General features: G+C 56.7%; 1 protein-coding gene across 3 annotated transcripts in view; it reads right to left on the reverse strand.

Moving 5' to 3' along the window:
- Nucleotides 1-352: 352 nt before the first annotated feature.
- Nucleotides 353-18486, reverse strand: part of LMF1 (lipase maturation factor 1) — a 94119-nt gene continuing 75985 nt past the window's right edge. For all 3 annotated transcript variants that reach the window (XM_049698860.1, XM_033429265.2, XM_033429266.2), the window contains 5 exons: nucleotides 7809-7992; nucleotides 7335-7488; nucleotides 7000-7183; nucleotides 6243-6355; nucleotides 353-5849 (listed from right to left, as the gene is read on the reverse strand). In XM_049698860.1, the coding sequence (XP_049554817.1) occupies nucleotides 5675-5849; nucleotides 6243-6355; nucleotides 7000-7183; nucleotides 7335-7488; nucleotides 7809-7992 (810 nt within the window). In that variant the 3' untranslated portion in view covers nucleotides 353-5674. The remainder of the gene's footprint in view (nucleotides 5850-6242; nucleotides 6356-6999; nucleotides 7184-7334; nucleotides 7489-7808; nucleotides 7993-18486) is intronic.

The raw sequence follows: 18486 nt of genomic DNA on the forward strand, positions 1-18486 counted from the left end.
CTGATTTTTGTGTGTTGATCTTATACCCTGCAACTTTGCTGAATTAGTTTATTAGCTCCCGTAATATTTTTGTGGATTGCTGGAATTTTCTATATTATAGGATTATATCATCTGTTAATATAGTTTTACTTCTTCCTCTCCAATTCAAAGCCTTTTAATTATTTTTCTTGACTAATTGCTCTGGCTAGACCTCCAGTACAGTGTTGAATAGCAGTGGTGAAAAGGGGCATCCTTGTCTTGGTCTTGGTCATAGAGGGAAAGTTTTCAGTCTTTCACCATTGAGTATGATATTAACTGTGGAGTTTTCATACATGCCTTTTATTACGTTGAGGAAGTTCCCTTCTATTCCTAGTTTTCTGTTTGTTTTTTTTTTTTTTTTTGCGGTACGCGGGCCTCTCACTGTTGTGGCCTCTCCCGTTGCGGAGCACAGGCTCTGGATGCGCAGGCTCAGTGGCCATGGCTCATGGGCCCAGCCGCTCCGTGGCATGTGGGATCTTCCTGGACCGGGGCACGAACCTGTGTCCCCTGCATTGGCAGGCAGACTCTCAACCACTGCGCCACCAGGGAAGCCCCTGAGTGGTTTGTATCATGAGAGTGCGTTGGATTTTTTTCAAATGGTTTTTCTGCATCAGTTGAGATGATCATGTTTTTCTTTCTGCTCCTGTATTCTGTTAATGTGGTGTATTACATTGATTGATTTTCTTATGTTGAACCACTCTGGCATTCCTAGGATAAATACCACTTGGTCATGGCATATAATCCTCTTAATATGCTGATAGATTTGTTTTGCTAGTATTTTGTTGAGCATTTTTGTATCTCTATTCACGAAGGATACTAGTGTCTTTGTCTGGCCTTGTTACCGGGGTCATACTGGCCTCCACAGGATGAGTTAGGAAGTGTTCCCTCCTCTTTTAAAATTAATTAATTAATTAAATTTTGGCTGTGTTGGGTCTTCGTTGCTGTGCATGGGCTTTCTCTAGTTGCGGCGAGCGGGGTCTATCTTTTGCTGCAGTGCACAGGCTTCTCGTTGCGGTGGCTTCTCTTGTTGCAGAGCACGGGCTTCAGTAGTTGTGGCACATAAGCTTAGTTGCTCTGAGGCATGTGGATCTTCCTGGACCAGGGCTCAAACCTGTGTCCCCTGCATTGGCAGGTGGATTCTTAAGTACTGCACCACCAGGGAAGTCCTACCTCCTTTTCTAATTCTTTGGAAAAAGTTTTGGAAGGATTGGTGTTAATTTTTCTTTAATTCTTGGGAGAATTCAGTAACAAAGCCATCTGATGCAGTAATTTTCTCTGCTGGAGGTTTTGATTACTGATTCAATCTCCTTACTTGCTATAGATCTCTTCAAATTTCCTATTTCTTCCTGAGTCACTTCTAGCATTTTGTGTGTCTTTAGAAATTTGTCCACTGTCTAGGTTACCTGATTTGTTGCCTACAGTTATTCATACTGTTCTCTTGTAATCCTTTTTATGTCTGTAATGTTGGTAGTAATGTCCCCACTTAACTTTGATTTTAGTTATTTGTATCTTCTTTTTGTCAGTCAAGCTACAGTTCTATCAATTTTGCTGATTACTTTAGGAGCTTTAAAGGTCAGTTTGCTGACATGTGAGTTCCACCTTACCCAGTGGCTTTGGAACTGAATCCCTGGGGACAAAGGTCCATGGTATCCTCAGGCTGTGGGATACAGGGCAGGGATGGATCCAGGGGACAGGTTGTCATGATGCTAACTGAACTAGGGAACCCCTCAGCAGAGGGATGCAAGTAGCTGTCTCAGAATTGGAGGTATCCTTTCCACCAGAATTTGTTCACTTGTGAAAGGGGCATTAATCCAGGGTGCTGGAGCAATGGGGGGGTGAGGGGTGCTGGGAGTGGCAAACACGGTGATAAAATTCAAGGTAAAAGACTGCCTCCCAAATCCATTCGTTTGAACATTTAAATCCCACCTCTATTATTTGATGTGTTAAGAGGACATCACAGTCTCTAGAATTCACAGACAAAGCCCACAGTGGTCAACAGAGCCTGTGGGTGCAGCCACTTGTGTGTGTGTGGTCCTTAGCTGTGTTTCCTAGAAATCAGAAGGAGGGTTAGAAAGAAATAAAGTCTGCAACTCGAGGAGATGACGGAAGGCAAACCTGAAAAAGGTGGAAGGAAATAACAACGTATGTGTGTGAAACAGAAAGTGGAAGAGGACAGTTGACTGAAGAAGCCAAAGCTGGAGCTGTGAGAAGACTGATGAGGAGACAAGAGAGAAGCCCTGGATGAACATCAGGAGGGAGAAGCCTCACTCCACGTGGGGCCCAGAGGTTGTGGAGGACGCTGGAGACAATGGAGGAAGGCAGCGAAGCGCTCCACGACAGCTCAGGTTTTCTGCGTCTTCACGGGCCCGTTCTAATAACTGGTAACATGCTTGAACTCAACACGCATTGATGTGGAGATCTTCCTGCTCCCACAAAGCCACCAGGCTGGGAGTTTGCTGACCCTGTCCCTCCAGAGCTGGTGGCCTAAGAGCGCAAAGCGTCAGGCCATGCCCGTGCAGATGCAGAAGCCCAGGGAGAGGAGGGCTTGTGAACCCTGCCCAGGGATGCCCCATGGGAGGGCTCTGATCTGAACTAGGCTGCACAGAGGGTGGGCTTGGCCTCAGCAGGCACCCAAGTTGCACTGATCACCTCTGAGTGAAAACCTCTTGGTGAAGGGGAAGATGCCCAGAGGCCCTCTGACAGAAGGAGGCTGGTACACACCCTCCTCGTGGGGACGGGACCTGCACCCGAACCCCTCGCCCTGTCCTGGAGCAAGAGGGAGACAGCGGGTCCTCCCTGAGACAGGCCCCTGGCTGAGCCCACAGCTTTGGATGGGCCGACAGCCAGGTTCAGCGGATCACCTGAGCTCAGCCACTGCCCTGTGACTGGAGTCCTGAGTCCCACATCCCATCCTGGAGCAAGAGGGCTGAGCACAGCGCCCTCCAGTTGGAGAGCTGGGGGGTGGGTGGGGGGCTGGGCACACTCTGCAGCCTACAGGGTCCCGGCTGGGCCTGGGCGTTGCTGCCAGCACCGGACAGACCCCATTCAGATGTGTGAGAGCCATGGGGCAGAGTGCTCTGCAGGGGGAGACACCCTCAGATTGGGTGGGGGTCTCAGCAAGGGCCAGCTTGTCAGGCAGTGGTTTCCAGGGGGCGTCGGCTCAAGAGAGCAGGTGGGAAGAACAGATCTGAAATTCCCAGTCCCTCTGGAAGTCAGGGTGCCCTGGTCATGCCCTGCTCACCCCTCTCCAGGGCAGCCCCTCCCGCAAGCAGGCCGCCCCTCCTGTGGTCTGAGAAGACTCCTGCTGCCACCTCCCCAGGAGCGTCAGGCTGACTCCTGGTTTTAGAAGGTGAAATTCAGTTTCCAACATGCATCTGAGCCTCCTGTTGAATAAGGCGGACCCTCACCTGCAAGCATCCCCTGCTGCCAGGTGGATGATTCATGGGGACACAGCTGCCGGGAGGGGCAAGCCAAGGCCCCACCTTGTGTCCCTGCCCTGCACTCGCTCCCCCCCCACCGCCTGCCCCCGAAACAGCTGACTGTCCTGAAGCTGGACTGAGGCAGCATCAGGTGGAGCAGACGTTAAGTGTCTGGGCCTTTCTCTTTCATCAGGTCAACAGTGTATCCAGCACTGGGGGGCCAGGATGAGCCCCCCGCCAACCCGTGTGTGACCAGGAGCAGCCTGGAGTCCAGCAGAGGCAGGAGAGGAGGCCCTGGGAGAGGTGAGCACCACGAACTACCAGTGCAAAGGCCCTGGGGCCCAACACGGCTGGTGGGCATGTGGGATGGAGAGGATGCAGGGGAGTGGGCGGAGGTGATAGGCAGGGACCCCAGGTTCATGCTCAGTGAGGTGGGGGCCCTGGGAGGGCTCTGAGTGGAGGAGAGGTGCAGTCTGGCTGTCCTTGATGGGAGGGTGTGGTCTCAGGACAGGCTCTGAAGGTGGGGCTGGCACCCTTTCTGGCAGATGGGTGGGCCCTGGGGGAACCAGAGCCTCTGGAAGGGTGTGCAGGTCTGGCAGAGTCTTTGGTTTGTTAGAGGGCCATGTGCCCACCCTGACCAGGGATCACCTGGGACATCCCCCAGGGTGAGAGGATGCTGCCCTGTCCCAGGAAGGGTGGGGCCAACTTAGTTCTTGCCCCCCCACCCCCCACCCCCTGGATGGGCTCAGGGCCTCCTGTGTCACTCCTGCCACCGGCTCCAGCCCCGGCCCCACCCAGCCCACAGGTCTAAGCACAGCCTCCTATGTATGTCTGGGGGGCTGTCCCAGGAGCCTTGGGGGGCACAGCTGGACCAAGGCTCAGAGAGGAGCCCACACCAAGGAGTGCTGGGGGCCTCCCCTGCCCGAGCCCTGGGTGGCAGCGAGCCCAGAGTGTGGCGGGAAGGGCTGGCAGAGCAGGGACCCACCATGGCTCCTGGCAGGGAGGCCACCTGTGGTTCTGGGGCTGCAGGGCCACCCCGAGCCAAGATACAGCATCTCCTCAGGCCCCCTACCCACCCCGGGCCCCACAGGGGCACCCCTGGTGCTCCTACCCATTGGCAGGGTCCCAAGGACAGCCCCCCAGTAAGGGCTGCCCATTCCAGCAGGCTGGTGGTAGTTTTACGCGGCTGCTGCAGGCAGACTTGCTGGCTCCAGGCTCCTTGTCTGAGGCCCTGTCTGTCCTGCGACAGACACAGGGCGCCTGTTTGCCTGCGAGCAGGAACACAGCCTCTCTTGTTGGCACCTGGGCCGGCCAGGCCCCCAGGCAGGCGGGAGGCCTCCACACAGATCCACACTTGTGCCCACCTCAGCCTGGCCTCCTAGCCTGAACCACCTCATTCTCACTGGGACCCTCCACAGTGCGGCAGGCGCCCCGGATGGTGGGGGGCAGGTGGGTGTCCACTCACCACTGACATCAGGCTGTAGAGGTTCTGGGCCACAGACCAGTAGGGTTGCCAAGCAACACACCATTAATCCAGTTCAACCTGCAGTGACCGGGCCTCAGAATCACTGCCCTGGGGACCCCAGCGCTGGGGCTGACCGCCCTGCTGTCCCGTCCTCCCACCCTAGGTCAGGGAGCCGGAGGCTCCAGGTGTGAGACTGGGCAACGTGGTCACAAAGGAGGGGAGGAGGCACATCACTCAGGGCTGGTGGGGGTGGCCCACTCAAGGAGGACAGAGGCCCTCTGTCCACACCTTCAGGTGCTGGTCACTGTGGAGAGCGCATGTGGGCGCATGTGGGTTCTGAGAGGGAGCCCTGACTACTTCCTCATGCAGGACCCTCCTGGACGTGGTGGGGACCCGCTTGGGGGAGCAGAGAGGAGAGGCAGGCTTTCTTCTTGGCCGCATGGGCAGGTGGTCCTGGGACAGACCAGAGCTGGGTGCAACATTGGGATGCTGGTGTCTGGGACGGGGGGTGCCTGGTGACAAGGGGTGCGATCTGGGTGGAGCGGGGCTGGGGGCTTTCTGGGGATTCCTCTGACGAACCCAAAGTGAAGAGACTTGGGAACCACAGGGACTGACTGTGGGGAGATAAGAAAGCACAGACGACCACCCAGGACCCTGGCAGCCCCTCCTCTCCGGGTCAGCTTCCCTGGATGTCCTTGTGGAGACCCCAATCAGAGCAGCCAGCCCGTGGTCTTCCCACTTTATTTCTTGGGGCACAAGCCCTGGGCCACCTCTATTCGGGTTTGGGGTACGGCCACTCCCGTGACCTGAAGTAACCCTTCAGGTCCTGAAAGCTGAGTGGGGGGAAGTAGGGGCCGAGCCTCTTCCGGATCCACCACTTGCCCTCAGCGGCGTGTGTGCCCCCGGGGCGGCTGAACTTGTACCTGTAGTGCTCTCCCCGGACCCACCTGCAGAGCAAGGGCAGCACAGTCAGCCTCCGCCCCCAAGACAGGCCTGGAGTCCTCAGAGGGAGAGGCCACCCAGGGGAAGCCAGAGAGCCCCAAGGAGCCCCTGGAGCCCCTGGCACAACCAGGCCCCTGACCAGATGATGGCGGGGCGGGCAGGGCTCTGGAACCGGGAGGGCCGAGTGCTCAGAGCCAATCGGGCTGAGCCCTGCATCCTTTCAGCAGGTGAGTGGTACCTGAGGTTCGCAGACCATTGTGTCTGGGCATGTTTCCAGGAGGTGGGCCCAGCCCCCAGAGCAGACCCTGCATTTGGGGAGAAGCCCTGAAAGGCAGCTGAGGCTGCAGTTGGTGGGGGTGGGGTGGGGTGTGTGTTCCTGTCTGGGAGGGGAATCTTACCTGGGTGGTGCCCTGCCTGCGAAGGGGTTAAGGGCCAGCAGGGATAGGGCCTGGGCGTCGTTGGCCAGGAGCTTGCCTGCCAGGTGGATGATCCACTCGTTGTGCTCGTAGGTCTGGGGGTGAGAAGAGGACAGGGCGCAGATAGCTGGGTGCCTGCACTGCCACCGGGCCCTTGGAGAGCCCCGTGGATGTGTGCTCCCTCTTGACGGTCACCCGGCCTTCAGTCTGTTGTCCTGGGGGCACCTGATTCCAGTGTGGCTGATGGCCAGCCTCTCTTGAGGGGGGGCTGCCCTGGGGGCCTATGCTGCAGTTCTTTGGTTTGGGACCACCTCCTTCCTGTTTTTGCAGGGCCCCCGGTTCTGCTCGCTCTCCTGGGCACCGCCGCCACTGTGCTGTCCGCAGGGACCTGGATGGAGCGGGGCTGTTCCCAGTTCACCTGTCAGCTTTGTCACCTGCCGGGCCAGGGATTTCGGGCAAGTGACCGAGCCCGCTGGAGGCTATCTTCCTGGGCAAGAAGGGATGGCGACAGTGCTGCAGCCTCTGTGGACACTGGCTGCCCCAGCGTTGGCCACGCATGCCTCGGCCCCTCTGGTGGAAGCGCTCTGAGAAGCCGGCTGTGAGGCCCAGCCCTGGGCACCCACAGATCCTCGTGCGAGGGCCGTGCCAGGAGCCTGGGAAGGTTCCCCACGGGCTGTGCCCCAGCACAGGATTCCCGGGCCTCGCTGTGTCAGCGGGGCCTCCCCACCGAGGGCCTCACCTGGAAGGCGGCGAACCACATAAGCCAATCCAGGCGGTGGTGGTACGGGGAGATGAGGCATGGCCGCCGCTTCAGGTCACCGGGCTTGCACTTGAACTCGTAGTCCTCCCACTTGGCGTCTGGCGCGCTGGCATTGGGGCTGGCGGTGCCCTGCAGGATGACCTCCGTGCGTTCCTTGGTGATGCTGGGTGGGGGGGAGACCAGTCAGGGCTGCACCTCCCCACCCTGACCCCAACCCCTGACCTGACCAGACGAGGGCGAGGCTGGGGGGCTGCAGGTCAGGGCTGGCCTCACCCTCACATCTCCCCCCTGGGGTCATGGTGGCCCCGAGGTACCTGCCAAAGGCCCCATATGTGTTGACGATCCGGAGAGGGTTGAAGGAGCTGTTCATGACCTGCTGGGGGCTCAGCAAGTTGAGGACCACAGGGATGCTGAGCCAGGCGACCAGGACGCCCAGCGCCAGGTTGACTGTGTGCCGTGCCACGCTGCCTGCCGGGAGGGGGAATAGTGGGTGGGCTCCTGCCCCCAGGCCTGGCCTCTGTTCGGCCCCTTGGGCCTACAGAAGCCGAAGGAGGTGCTGCTGCCCCCACCACAGCAGCTCCCTCTTAGGCCCCCCCAGCTGAGGTCACTGGGCCTCCCTTCCTGAGGACCAGGACACAATGTCCATACCAAGCAGACAGGAGTGACCCTGTCCAGGCATGGAGATGCTGCCCTGTCTCCCAGGGCACTGGTGTGGGCACAGGGCTGGGTGCCATCAACTCGAGACCACCCGGGCTGCCCAGCCGCATCCGCCTTCAGGTGTCACCCACCGTGTGTCCATGGGGCCCTGGCCCCTCGAGCTTCCTCCTCCTGCATCCTCAGGACTTGGTCCTTGAGGCAGCCGGGCCCCGAGGGAAACAGGAAGCCCAGAGTGGCATCATCGAAGCAGGCGAGGCTGGGCACGATGGTCAGCCAGTTCAGGAAGCTCAGATTCCCGCTGATGATGAGGACCATCTGGGGGTGGAGAGAGAGATCCCTCCAGCCACTGCATTTCATGTGCTCCATGGTGATGCATGGAGTCCACACCAGAGGCATGGGGGCTGGGGGTCCTGTCCTTCCCAGCAGCAATGTGCTGACCCCCAGGAGGCCATGGCCCAGGCCCCAAGCCCCCCGACAGGCCACTTGCCCCGCCTCCCTCAGACCAACCCCACAATGTCTACATCCTAAATGATCTCAGAGGCAGACGCTACCCAGTGCCTCTGGTGAGGACCCCACCTACCAACACTGTGATTCCGGCCTCTGACCCTGCTTGGAGGCCACTGAAGTTACACAACTGGGAGGTGACAAGTTTGTGTTTGTGGCGACTGTTAATCAACAGGCCCTGGGTAGCCCCAGGACTCCAGCTGGCTGCTCAGTGGTCCACCCAGGTGTCGGGGCCAGGACCAGCCCCACGCACCTGTGGTACGTGCCCCTCACAGGGGTGGGGGGTGCTTAGGACAGGCTTGTAAGTTGTTTTAGTGACTTGAAAATGGCACCTTCCTACCTGATTTTGACCCTGTCGTCAAGGATGCGGGCGGGAATAGGGAGTGGGTGGTCTTCACTTGAGGGGAGGAGAAGATGCGGGTGGGAATAGGGAGTGGGTGGTCTTCACTTGAGGGGAGGAGAGGCTGCAGGGTTCACATCCCGCCCTCCCTACCAGGTGCCAGGCTCTCCTAGAGCAAAGGTGGAACAGAGCAGCCCCGCTTGCCCCCCCGGCAGACGCCTCTGTGGAGCCCCAGGGACCCCAGTGCCAGCTGCACGCAGAGCTTCCTGTGGGCTGCACAAACGCGGGTGAGGAGATTCCAGGTGACCACAGTGGGAGGGCAGGCTGGAGGCTGGGGAGGGCAAGAGGCAGAGCCGAGGGCTTCTGGGGTGCAGCCCAGGACACCCCCATGCCTCCCTAAGCTGGAAGTCCTAGCAGAACCCGGAGCCAGTCCTCCATCAGATGTATGACTGCCAGCTGCGGCCTTTTCATTACACAGTTTTCAAAGAGGCAAAGTTTACGTTTTTAGGAAGTCCAAGTTATCAATTAAAAAAAACTTTACAATTCTGCTTTTTGTGTCCCATCTAAGAAATCTTTTCCTCCTCCAAAGATGTAAAGATCTTCTAAAAGTTTTACAGGTCTGGCTATTATGTTTAGGTCTTGGATCCATTTCGAATTAGTTTTTTATGAAAGGTGTGATATAAGGTTCACACCAGCCGGCTCTGCTCTGGTCCAGGCTCTGCCCCTGGCTGGGGAGGTGGGGGTAAGACTTGGGAGGGACCAGGGCCTCTGGGATGACCGGGGTGTTAGGTGCTGGGAGGTGAGAGCACACGGGCCCACGGCGGACGTGTGTAAAGGGAGACAAACTGCCTCAAGCATGTGCCTCAGAAAAGGGGAAACAAGACACTAGGAGCCACAGGTCAGCAAAGTAGAAGGAAATGGGGACCAGCACCACCAGCAAATAAACCCACAATGAAAATGGTACAGTCGCCACAGTGACAAGAGAAATAAGGAGATTTTCAACTGTCCAACCAAATGGACACATTTCTGCAAAAAAAAGACCTGAACGAGCAGACAGCCCCTGAGTAGCAGAACGGCCATGTCCCTGTCCAGGTCACTCACGCGCATCTGCCGGGGCCCTGCGGGCCTCCCTGCACAGGAGCCGACGGGTCGGAGCCACGTGGGGGCATCGAGGAAGGAGGTGAGACCAAAGACCCAGGCCGGGGGCCCCACGGCCGGATGAGACTCAGCTGACACCCAGCTCCTCAATTTCTGATTTGTAATTAAAGCTGGGTCTTGATCCTAGTGACTGGGGAGAACGTGAGGTCACAGACGCCGGCCTCAAAAGGGTCTGGAGAGAGAGGAGCTAGGCTTTCAATAGGTCAGTTTTATGGATCACGATAGGGTCTTACAGTGTGTGGCAGGAGATGGTGTGGATTCACAGCTCTTCCTGGATTAATTTGGAAAACCAGTTTTCCTGGTTCTGAGGCCCAAACTAATTATTTCTTATTCTTCACTGTCTAGGATGTTAACAAACCCCTGTGCCCAAAGTGTGCCCGCCCTGGGCTGGTGGTCTCTCCTGCAGCCCTGCCTGGCCCGTCGGGGTCCCTGGGCCTCTGGTCTCGAGCTGCTTCGGGCCGACTGGGCTTCGCCCTGGAGTTTCCTGAAAACTGCTGGCTCCCGACAGTCTGGGTTTGTGGTGCCGCCAGGCCCTCTTCCACTGCGGGGGACAGCGGGGGTCCCGTGGCCTGGGCCCAGCTTCCCCGTGGTCAGCACTGGGGGGGCCCGACCTTCAATTCTCATCTCCCAGACCAGCGAGACCTCAGATGCTCCACTAGCTCCTCCACTGCGTCAGCAAGGGGCTTAAGGGGAACGGTCCCTGTGCCCCTCCTGACACCTCCTGACAAATGCGTTTTGCTTTGGGGTGGGATGGTCAGCTGCATGGGGGTCCCCTTTTCTCCATGGCTCAGCTGTGCAGCTAAGGCCACCAGGAGTGGTGATCAAGGGTGAGAACAGGCCGCTTCCCCGAGGGCCTGCCATCCTGGTGCAGCTGTCAGGGCCACATGGGTGACAAGAGCCCTCTACTGCCTAATTCTCGGATGAGACGGCGGCCAAAGCTGGGAGAAGCACCCGGCGCATGGCAGCCTCCAGCTAGAAGACACCTCCGCACCTGGCCTGGGGGCTCCTGCCTATGTCCCACGGCCCTTGGGGAGGCATGCGGGGAACAGCCCGCCTTGTTCGCCCATCACACCGCCCCTCAGGGCTGGTCCACACTCAAACCTGGCAGGCAACTGATGGGCAGCTGTGTCCTCTGCAGCCACCAGCCCAAGCCATCAGCACCCACCTCTCCACTGACACTCAAACTGCTGGGAAACATGGCCACCATAATGCTGCAAAGCAGGGCAGCCGCGGGCTTCCTGGGGGGCCTACCTGCCCGAGTTCACCCCAGACGGCCTACTCACCAACCTCTCCAGGTGTAGCTGGTGCAGCCTACACCCTCGCTGAGGCACAGCCTCGCTTTGTGGCCACTCGGGGCTCCCGAGACCCCAGAGGCGTCCAGAGAAACCCAGACAAGACACTGCTAATTTGAAGGACCGCGATCAGTAAACGGCATCTATTCGTCTACACCCTCATGTGTAACATGCACAACGTTAAAACCCTAACAGGTGAAAAGCAGAATGAATGATGCTGAAGTCTGAATTAGTGATTTAGAAGATTGATTTGAGAAATCCTTCCAGAATGTGGTGCAGAAATGGGAGAACCTTTGAGGGAAACTACAGATTCAGCAGAGTCAATGGCTACACAATTGACTTTCCCGGATGAGAATGATGTAAAAATAGACTCGGCACTCTCGAGGCGGAAGGAGGCCTGGGCCTCAGGGGATGAGGGGTGCAGGACCAGTTACTGGAGCAGGACCTGGGCCCACACATGTTCTGGCCATTTCTCGTTTCCAAGGATGAATCATAAGTAAAACAGTATAAGCATTTAGACTGAAAAATATAAACAATGAGAAGAAAAGGAAAGAAAAGTGAGGAAGGTGGCCCAAGGAGGTGGGACCCTTGAAGTAGTCGCCACTCACCTCCATGAACAAGAGAAGTAGGCGGGCAGCAGTGGGAACATAAAGGACGACCAGAATGCAGCTGCTGGGCCTGGCCCCAACTGAGAGCTGAGCACAAGGCCTGGTGTCACCCTAGGACCCACTGCCCTGACCGAGGACAAGGCCCAAGGACAACCTGCCAGCCGCCCATTTCCTCCTGCGTCTCCCCCTCCCAGGCGTGCACTTCCTCTTGCTCCACTGAGCTGACTTTCCCAAGACCCAACCTGCCCCCACCGCCGCCTCCTTTACCCTGGAGAAGCAGGGCTACCCCTCGGAACCCAGGTCCACGTCCGTCCTGCCTCATCGCTCAGTGGCCTCACGTTGACTTCAAGGCTAAAACTCCACCAGCGACTCCTGCTTTAGGCCAAAAGGGAGGTAGCGGTGCTGGACCCTCAAAGCGACTGTCTGAGATGCAGGCCTGGGCACTGAGGGAGGGCAGGGCAGGGGGCAGAGCCTGAAGCTGGGGGAGCTCGAGAGGCTGGCTTGCCACATGCCACATGGGCGCAGCAGCCAGGAGCTGTGGGTCCTGCCTGGGTCCCCGCGGCTGCTGAGCTCGCAGGGTGGAGATTCCGTGAGGACAAGGAAAGCACACGACCAAGGCTGTTGCCAACGCTGAGCTCATGTGGGTCTAGAGGACCTTCCAGTCCTGCGAACCCGTGTGGAGAGACGTGGAGAGCCAGGCCGAGGCCCTGTCCTGTGGAACTAGGCTGGCCCTACAGGGAAGGCACATTCAGACCTGCCCAGGAGGCTCTGAAACTGATTTGCAAGTCAATTAGCTGCTGTCAGGAGAGAATCAACAACACCAGTGTCCAGCACGCAATCAAAAGTTAACAGACTCCAAGTTGGTGGTTAGTAGCCTGCAAGGCACTAGCAGAGACAAAACAGGCTGGGAGCAGAGTCAGAAACCAGAGATGGCCTGAAGCCAGTAGATAAGAATGTGAAAACAGCTACTGTCAAAAATTAAGGGGTTTAGGGCTTCCCTGGTGGCACAGTGGTTGAGAGTCCACCTGCCGATGCAGGGGACACGAGTTCGTGCCCCAGTCCAGGAAGATCCCACATGCCGCGGAGCGGCTGGGCCCGTGAGCCACGGCCGCTGAGCCTGCACGTCTGGAGCCTGTGCTCCGCAACGGGAGAGGCCACAACAGTGAGAGGCCCACGTACCGCAAAACAAAAACAAAAACAAAAATTAAGGGGTTTAAAAGAAAACATAGTCATAAGAGAAATATGAAAATGCCAAAGAATAACCAGATGATAATTTGAGAGTTTAAAAGGTAATACAGGGACTTCCCTGGTGGTACGGTGGTTAAGAATCCGCCTGCCAATGCCTGGGATACAGGTTCAATCCCCGGTCTGGGAAGATCCCACATGCCATGGAGCAACTAAGTCTGTGCGCCACAACTACTGAGCCTGCGCTCTAGAGCCCAAGAGCCACAACTACTGAAGCCTGTGCACTCTAGGGCCCATATGCCTCAACTACTGAGTCCACATGCTGCAACTACTGAAGCCCGTGCACGTAGAGCCCATGCTTCGCAACAAAAGAAGCCACTGCAATGAGAAGCCCGTGCACTGCAACGAAGAATGGCCCCTGCTCACTGTAACTAGAGAAAGCCCGTGCGCAGCAACGAAGACCCAACGCAGCTAAAAAAAAAAAAAAAAAAAAAAAGGTAATACTGTCAGTCCCCTACATATGAACCTTCAAGTTGTGAACTTTCAAAGATGCGAACATGTATTCACAAGTCCAATCACATAAGTTAGTTCACGTGTCTGGCATACACTGTCATGTGCGTGCATCCTCTACAAGTAGTATGCTTCTGTGTACTTTACTGTACAGTGCTGTATAGAGTACAGTATTACAGTAGCTTTATTTCAAGCCCAGGATGTCTGGAAGCAAGCGTAAAAGTGTTGATGTAGCTGGTACTGCTAAGAAGCACCAAGCGCCAAGAAAGGATGAAGGGAGACAAGAGGAAGAAGAAGTAACTGAAGAACCGAAGAGATTCACGGACGATGCAGAAAATGGCAAGGGGATTTTCTTTATTTGAGGAGGCACTGTTAGTTTTTGAGGCACAGGACCTGAATGTAGAATGGTATATGAAGGTTGCAGCAGCCGTTCAGAATGCAATCCAGTGCTACCATGTCATCTATGATGAGAAAAAAAGAGCTACTACCCAGACATCACGGGATCGTTTTTTCAAGAGGGTAGGTAGAATTGAATCCAGCCAGGAACCAGAACCTGTGCCATCAACGTCAGGCGAGAGTGAAACTGCAGCTTGCCCTCGTCTCCTATTGCTGATGATCCTTCAGCTCTACCATCTCCCACCTCCTCTCCCTCCTCCAGTCAGTAACTCTTCTTGCCTGTTCACTAGATGCCAGCCCCTGTATGCCAGCTGTTGTACTGTACTACTGTACTTTTCAAGGTACTGTAAGATTAAAATTGTTTTATTTTTTGTGTTTGTTTTTTAAGTATTATTTGTGTGAAAAGTATTATAAACCTATTACAGTACAGTACTATATAGCCGATTGTGGTAGTTGGGTACCTAGGCTAACTTTGTTGGACTTACAAATTGGACTTATGAACGTGCTCCTAAAACGGAACTTGTTCGTATGTAGGGGACTTACTGAATACAAAACAGATAATTTACTGGATAGGCTTTTGACAAAACTGACACTGTAAAGGAAAAAGTCAGTGAATATGAGCCCAGAACAACAGGAACTTTGCAAAGTGAAGCACAAGGAGAAGCAAAGCTGAGCAGAGCCTGGGCAGCCCCTCAGGGCCTAGGGGACAGCACCCACTGGCCTGACAGACGTGTGATTTAAGCCCCAGGAAGGGAAGGGGGCAGACACAACGTGAAGAAAATTCTCCTCATTGAAGAGAACTATAAATGCACAGGTCACAGAAGCCTAAGAAATCTCAAAGAGGATAAACTCAAAGAAAGCCACACCTAAGGCACATCAAACCAAATTGCTGAAAAACTGTGAAAAAGGGAAAAATCGTAGAAGCAGTCAGAGGGGAAAAGTCGCAGACAGAGGAGTGGGGCTAAGGGTCCTGCAGACTCCCCAGCAGAGATGCTGTGGGCAGAGACCATGGACAGCTGAAGGGAAGACATCCACCAGCAGCTTCTGCTAAGAAATATTAAAAAAAACCAAACGAAACATCCCTCAGGCAGAAGAAAAATAACCAGGTTGCACACACAGGAGGGCAGGGGGCTGGACATTGTAAGCCCGTGGGCGATTTTTAAACACAGACAACCAGCTGTTTAAATGAAAAGTCACATGTTGTGGTTGCAATTGTTGGAATGATGGCTGCAAAGATTTAACAGTGAGTGAGAATACGTGGTTGTGGCTGGGCACATGCTCTCGTGGAGGGAAGACCCCACACGTGACCAGCAGGGACCCGTGGGGGTCCTTTCCTTCCCTTGTTTCTGTTCCAAACCATAGTTATTTTCCATTCAAAATGAGTGCCATTGGGGAGACTCTTGGTGCCTCTGGACCCGTGAGGGCCACACCCCAGGGGTGCGGGTGCAAGGCCTCGGCCAGCGTGGCTCCCACAGCGGTGATGCTGCACATCCTTCCCCTGGCATTGGTTTGGGACCCTGTCGTCCTGCTGGCTGTAGTCCAAGCCCTCCTGGAGGGACAGACGCCCAGGCCACCCCTGGTGGACCACAATCCCGCCTACCCACCCACAGCGAACGGGGCGGCAGACCTGATGGGGCCACTGGGGGCCGAGGAAGAGCCCCAGGGGAGGAGCCCAGCGGCTCAGCACTGTCAGGGCTGCGCAGTCAGCTCAGACACCTGTGCCTTCCTGAGAGGGCAGCGTCCCCACCTCTGTAAAGGAAAACTGGAAAAAGCAGCACCTGCCCCCGCCCCGCGTGTGAGCACCGGAGAGAGACCATCACCCTGTAGCCCTGGGGCCACGTGAGCGAGGACACGGCACAGCCTGAGTCAACCTTCTGAGGTCGGGCGCGATGCTGTCCACTTGGCACGATGACTTTGGCGGGCGGGGGCTTTGAGTTCTGCTTCCTGAGGAGGTTGTGCTGGTGCGGCCTCAGCCTTTTGCCCAGTAACCCCGTGACCTTCAGCCCTGGCTGCAGATTCAGGTGCAGGAGCAGCGTGGGGCCAGCCCCAGGGAAAATCATTTCTCCAAACAGCTACAGGAGGGCCAGGCTCATGAGCTGCCCCCACTGCGGGTCAGCGTCTAGCCAGGATGCCCTTGGCACTGTTCTCTAGCTCCTGGCTTGGGCTCCCCCACTTTCGAGCTGAGGACGCATCCTCCTGGCACGGCCACCCGAGCGGCCCTGACCCCTGCATGTGGCAGGAAGAGCTCACATTGGGATGGGGCTGAAGCCCCTGATGCCTGGTCCACACGCCATGACCCGGATTGTTCTGGTACAACAGGATTCTCTCTCTGGCACAACAGGATTCTCTATCCCGGTGAGAACTCAGGAGCCTTTGTCTAAAGGCCACCAAGTGGCCGTGGGGTCCTTATGACCTCTGAGTGATGCCCGGCTTCCCTCCACCACCCTGGTCCATTGGGGCCCAAAGACACCCCTCCCCAGTCACTCCACCCTGAGACCAGCTAGGGGGCTCTGACTCAGAGACTAGGGTTCACCAGAGCAGTTTTGGAGATGGAACCCTGTTTCTAATAAAGCAGCAGGAGGCCTGAGGATTCATAATGCCGTCTTCGTGCGCTTGTCTGGCACACACTGGCTGTGACCCCACGGTGGGGGCCGGGTGGGAAGACGAGTTGGGAAGTGGGACCCCGGGCCCAGGAGACGCCCCTGAAGGAAGGGGCTAGGTGTCTGGGACTCCCCTGTTGGGCTCTGGGGTCCCAGGGCCTAGCAGAGGACATGTGTGCTCGCAGATGATGTTCTGCAGCCAGGAGCCCCAGGACAGTTATGCTGTGACCCCAGCTCCGGGTGGATCACTCAGGGGCTGGTGGGGGCAGCTCTCTGCGCCCAAAGCCGTAGTGATGTTCCCCACAGTGATGTCCCCTGGTCTGTGGCCGACGTTACAGAGATTAGAAAGAGCAGGACATGGTGGGAGGTTGGGGAGGAGAGTCTGGGATCTGAGATGCGTCTTTGCACTGACTAGGAGCCACTAGCCTGGTGAGTGCCCGCTCCACGCCAGGATGGGAGGTCCAGCCTGGCCTACAGTGGAAGCCGAGCACTGCCCCTCCAGCATCTCTCCTTGGCATTAGAGTGGGGGTCTGAGGCGGGGGTGGTGCGCCTCTCCAAGTAGACAACAGGCTGTCTCTGGAGGCCTTGCAGAACCTTCCGGAACAGCTGTGCAAACTGAGAGTGGGAGGAGGTGCGTGTGTGCTCACATCCTCAACCCTCTCCCGGGGAACGAACGGAAACAAACAGAACCAGGGACCCTCGGGATCACGGGCGCGGAGACGGGAGCAACGTTCAAGTCCAGGGGTGGCCAGCACTGTGGCCTGCAGAGGGCCACGCGCCCCCATGAGACTGCCCTGCATGCCCCACGCTGCCTGCGAGGCTGGACACGTGCAGCTGGGCCAGGGGGCCATTTGTCTTCTTTGCTCTGGACAGCTGAGGTCCGGCCCCTGGGGGGCATCAGACCAGGCCTCAGAGAAGAGCCACAGCCCTGGGCCATGTCCCACCTTGTCCTGGGCATGGTGTGGGTGGGGGAGGATGATGCTCGGGACACACCTGGACTGAGGCTCCCAAGGCCTTGGGGGACAGAAGGCGAGTGCATGGCCTGCCTTTGGGAATAACGTCCAGGGCCGCAGGTTGGCAGCAAGGCCTTTCAAGGTCCTGTTCTGGCCCTACCCCGCCCAGTGTCCCTGTGCCACCGCTGTCCACCCGGGCACCAGACCCAGAATCAGGTGGAGACTCAGTCATGTGGCCTGAGCTGCTGGGAGCCGTCTATACCTGAGTCCCCCCCACCTGCCCCGGGTCTGCACAGTCCCCCATGGTGGAGGCGCCGGTGCCCCAGGCTGGGACACAGACTCAGCTGGGCTGGGTCCAGTTAGCGGGTCCTCATCCTGAAGCACCATGAGACTCATGCCAAGTGAATAAACAAGAACATTTCAACGCTGCTGGGTCAAAGGTCAATGTAAATATCTTCCCAAATCCTATTTTCAAGTAGCTGAACCCTTTCACCTGGACTAGTAAATCAAACTTCCTTCAAATGTGTTTTTTAAGTGATATGACAATTTGCTTTTCTTCACTGCTTGCCAAAGGTGGGCTTCAGATTATTTGGACAGAAAGTGGTAGGTGGTCAGTACAGCCTGAGGGATGTCTGGAGGGTCCCTATAGGCTCAGTAGAGTTTACAGGCCTGAAAGGGTCCCAGTGGTCCCAGGCTTGTAAAAGTGGCTGAAGCAGCAACTAATTAACGCACTGCAGCCTTGAGAGTGATTCTTGGTCACCGTGGTGACCACACAGCCTAAGCAGACCCAGATTCCTGCTGAGACTGTGTGCCAGGCAGGTCCTCCAAGTTGCCTTGGGGACTGGACCCATGTTCTCCATCAGCAGAGGAAGGTGGGAGCCTATGGCTGGGCATCCTTTGACAATGGAGGAAGGTCCAGCATGAGGCAGTGTCCATGCTAGTGGACGCTCACAAGGATGCTTGAGCCTCTGTTTGGAGCTTCCTCCTGCAGCTCAGGATGATGGAGCCACTGGGCTGAAGTATGCACAGGGAAGGGACAGTGCAGAGCACTCATGGCCTCCTGGGGGTGTCCCTCACTGGAGACTGTTGGGAGCAAGGGTCACCCACCAGCCAGGATTTTGCCCTCCAGCCAAGTCCAGATAGTTTACGGATAAACTGTGGTGCATCCAGACAGTGGAATATCATTCAGCAATAAAAAACGCTCTCTCAACCCACGGAACGACACGAGGAACCTCAAATGCATATTACTAAGGAAAAAAGCCA

This window comes from Orcinus orca, chromosome 16 (genome assembly GCF_937001465.1).
Source record: "Orcinus orca chromosome 16, mOrcOrc1.1, whole genome shotgun sequence".
Classification (NCBI taxonomy): domain Eukaryota; kingdom Metazoa; phylum Chordata; class Mammalia; order Artiodactyla; family Delphinidae; genus Orcinus; species Orcinus orca.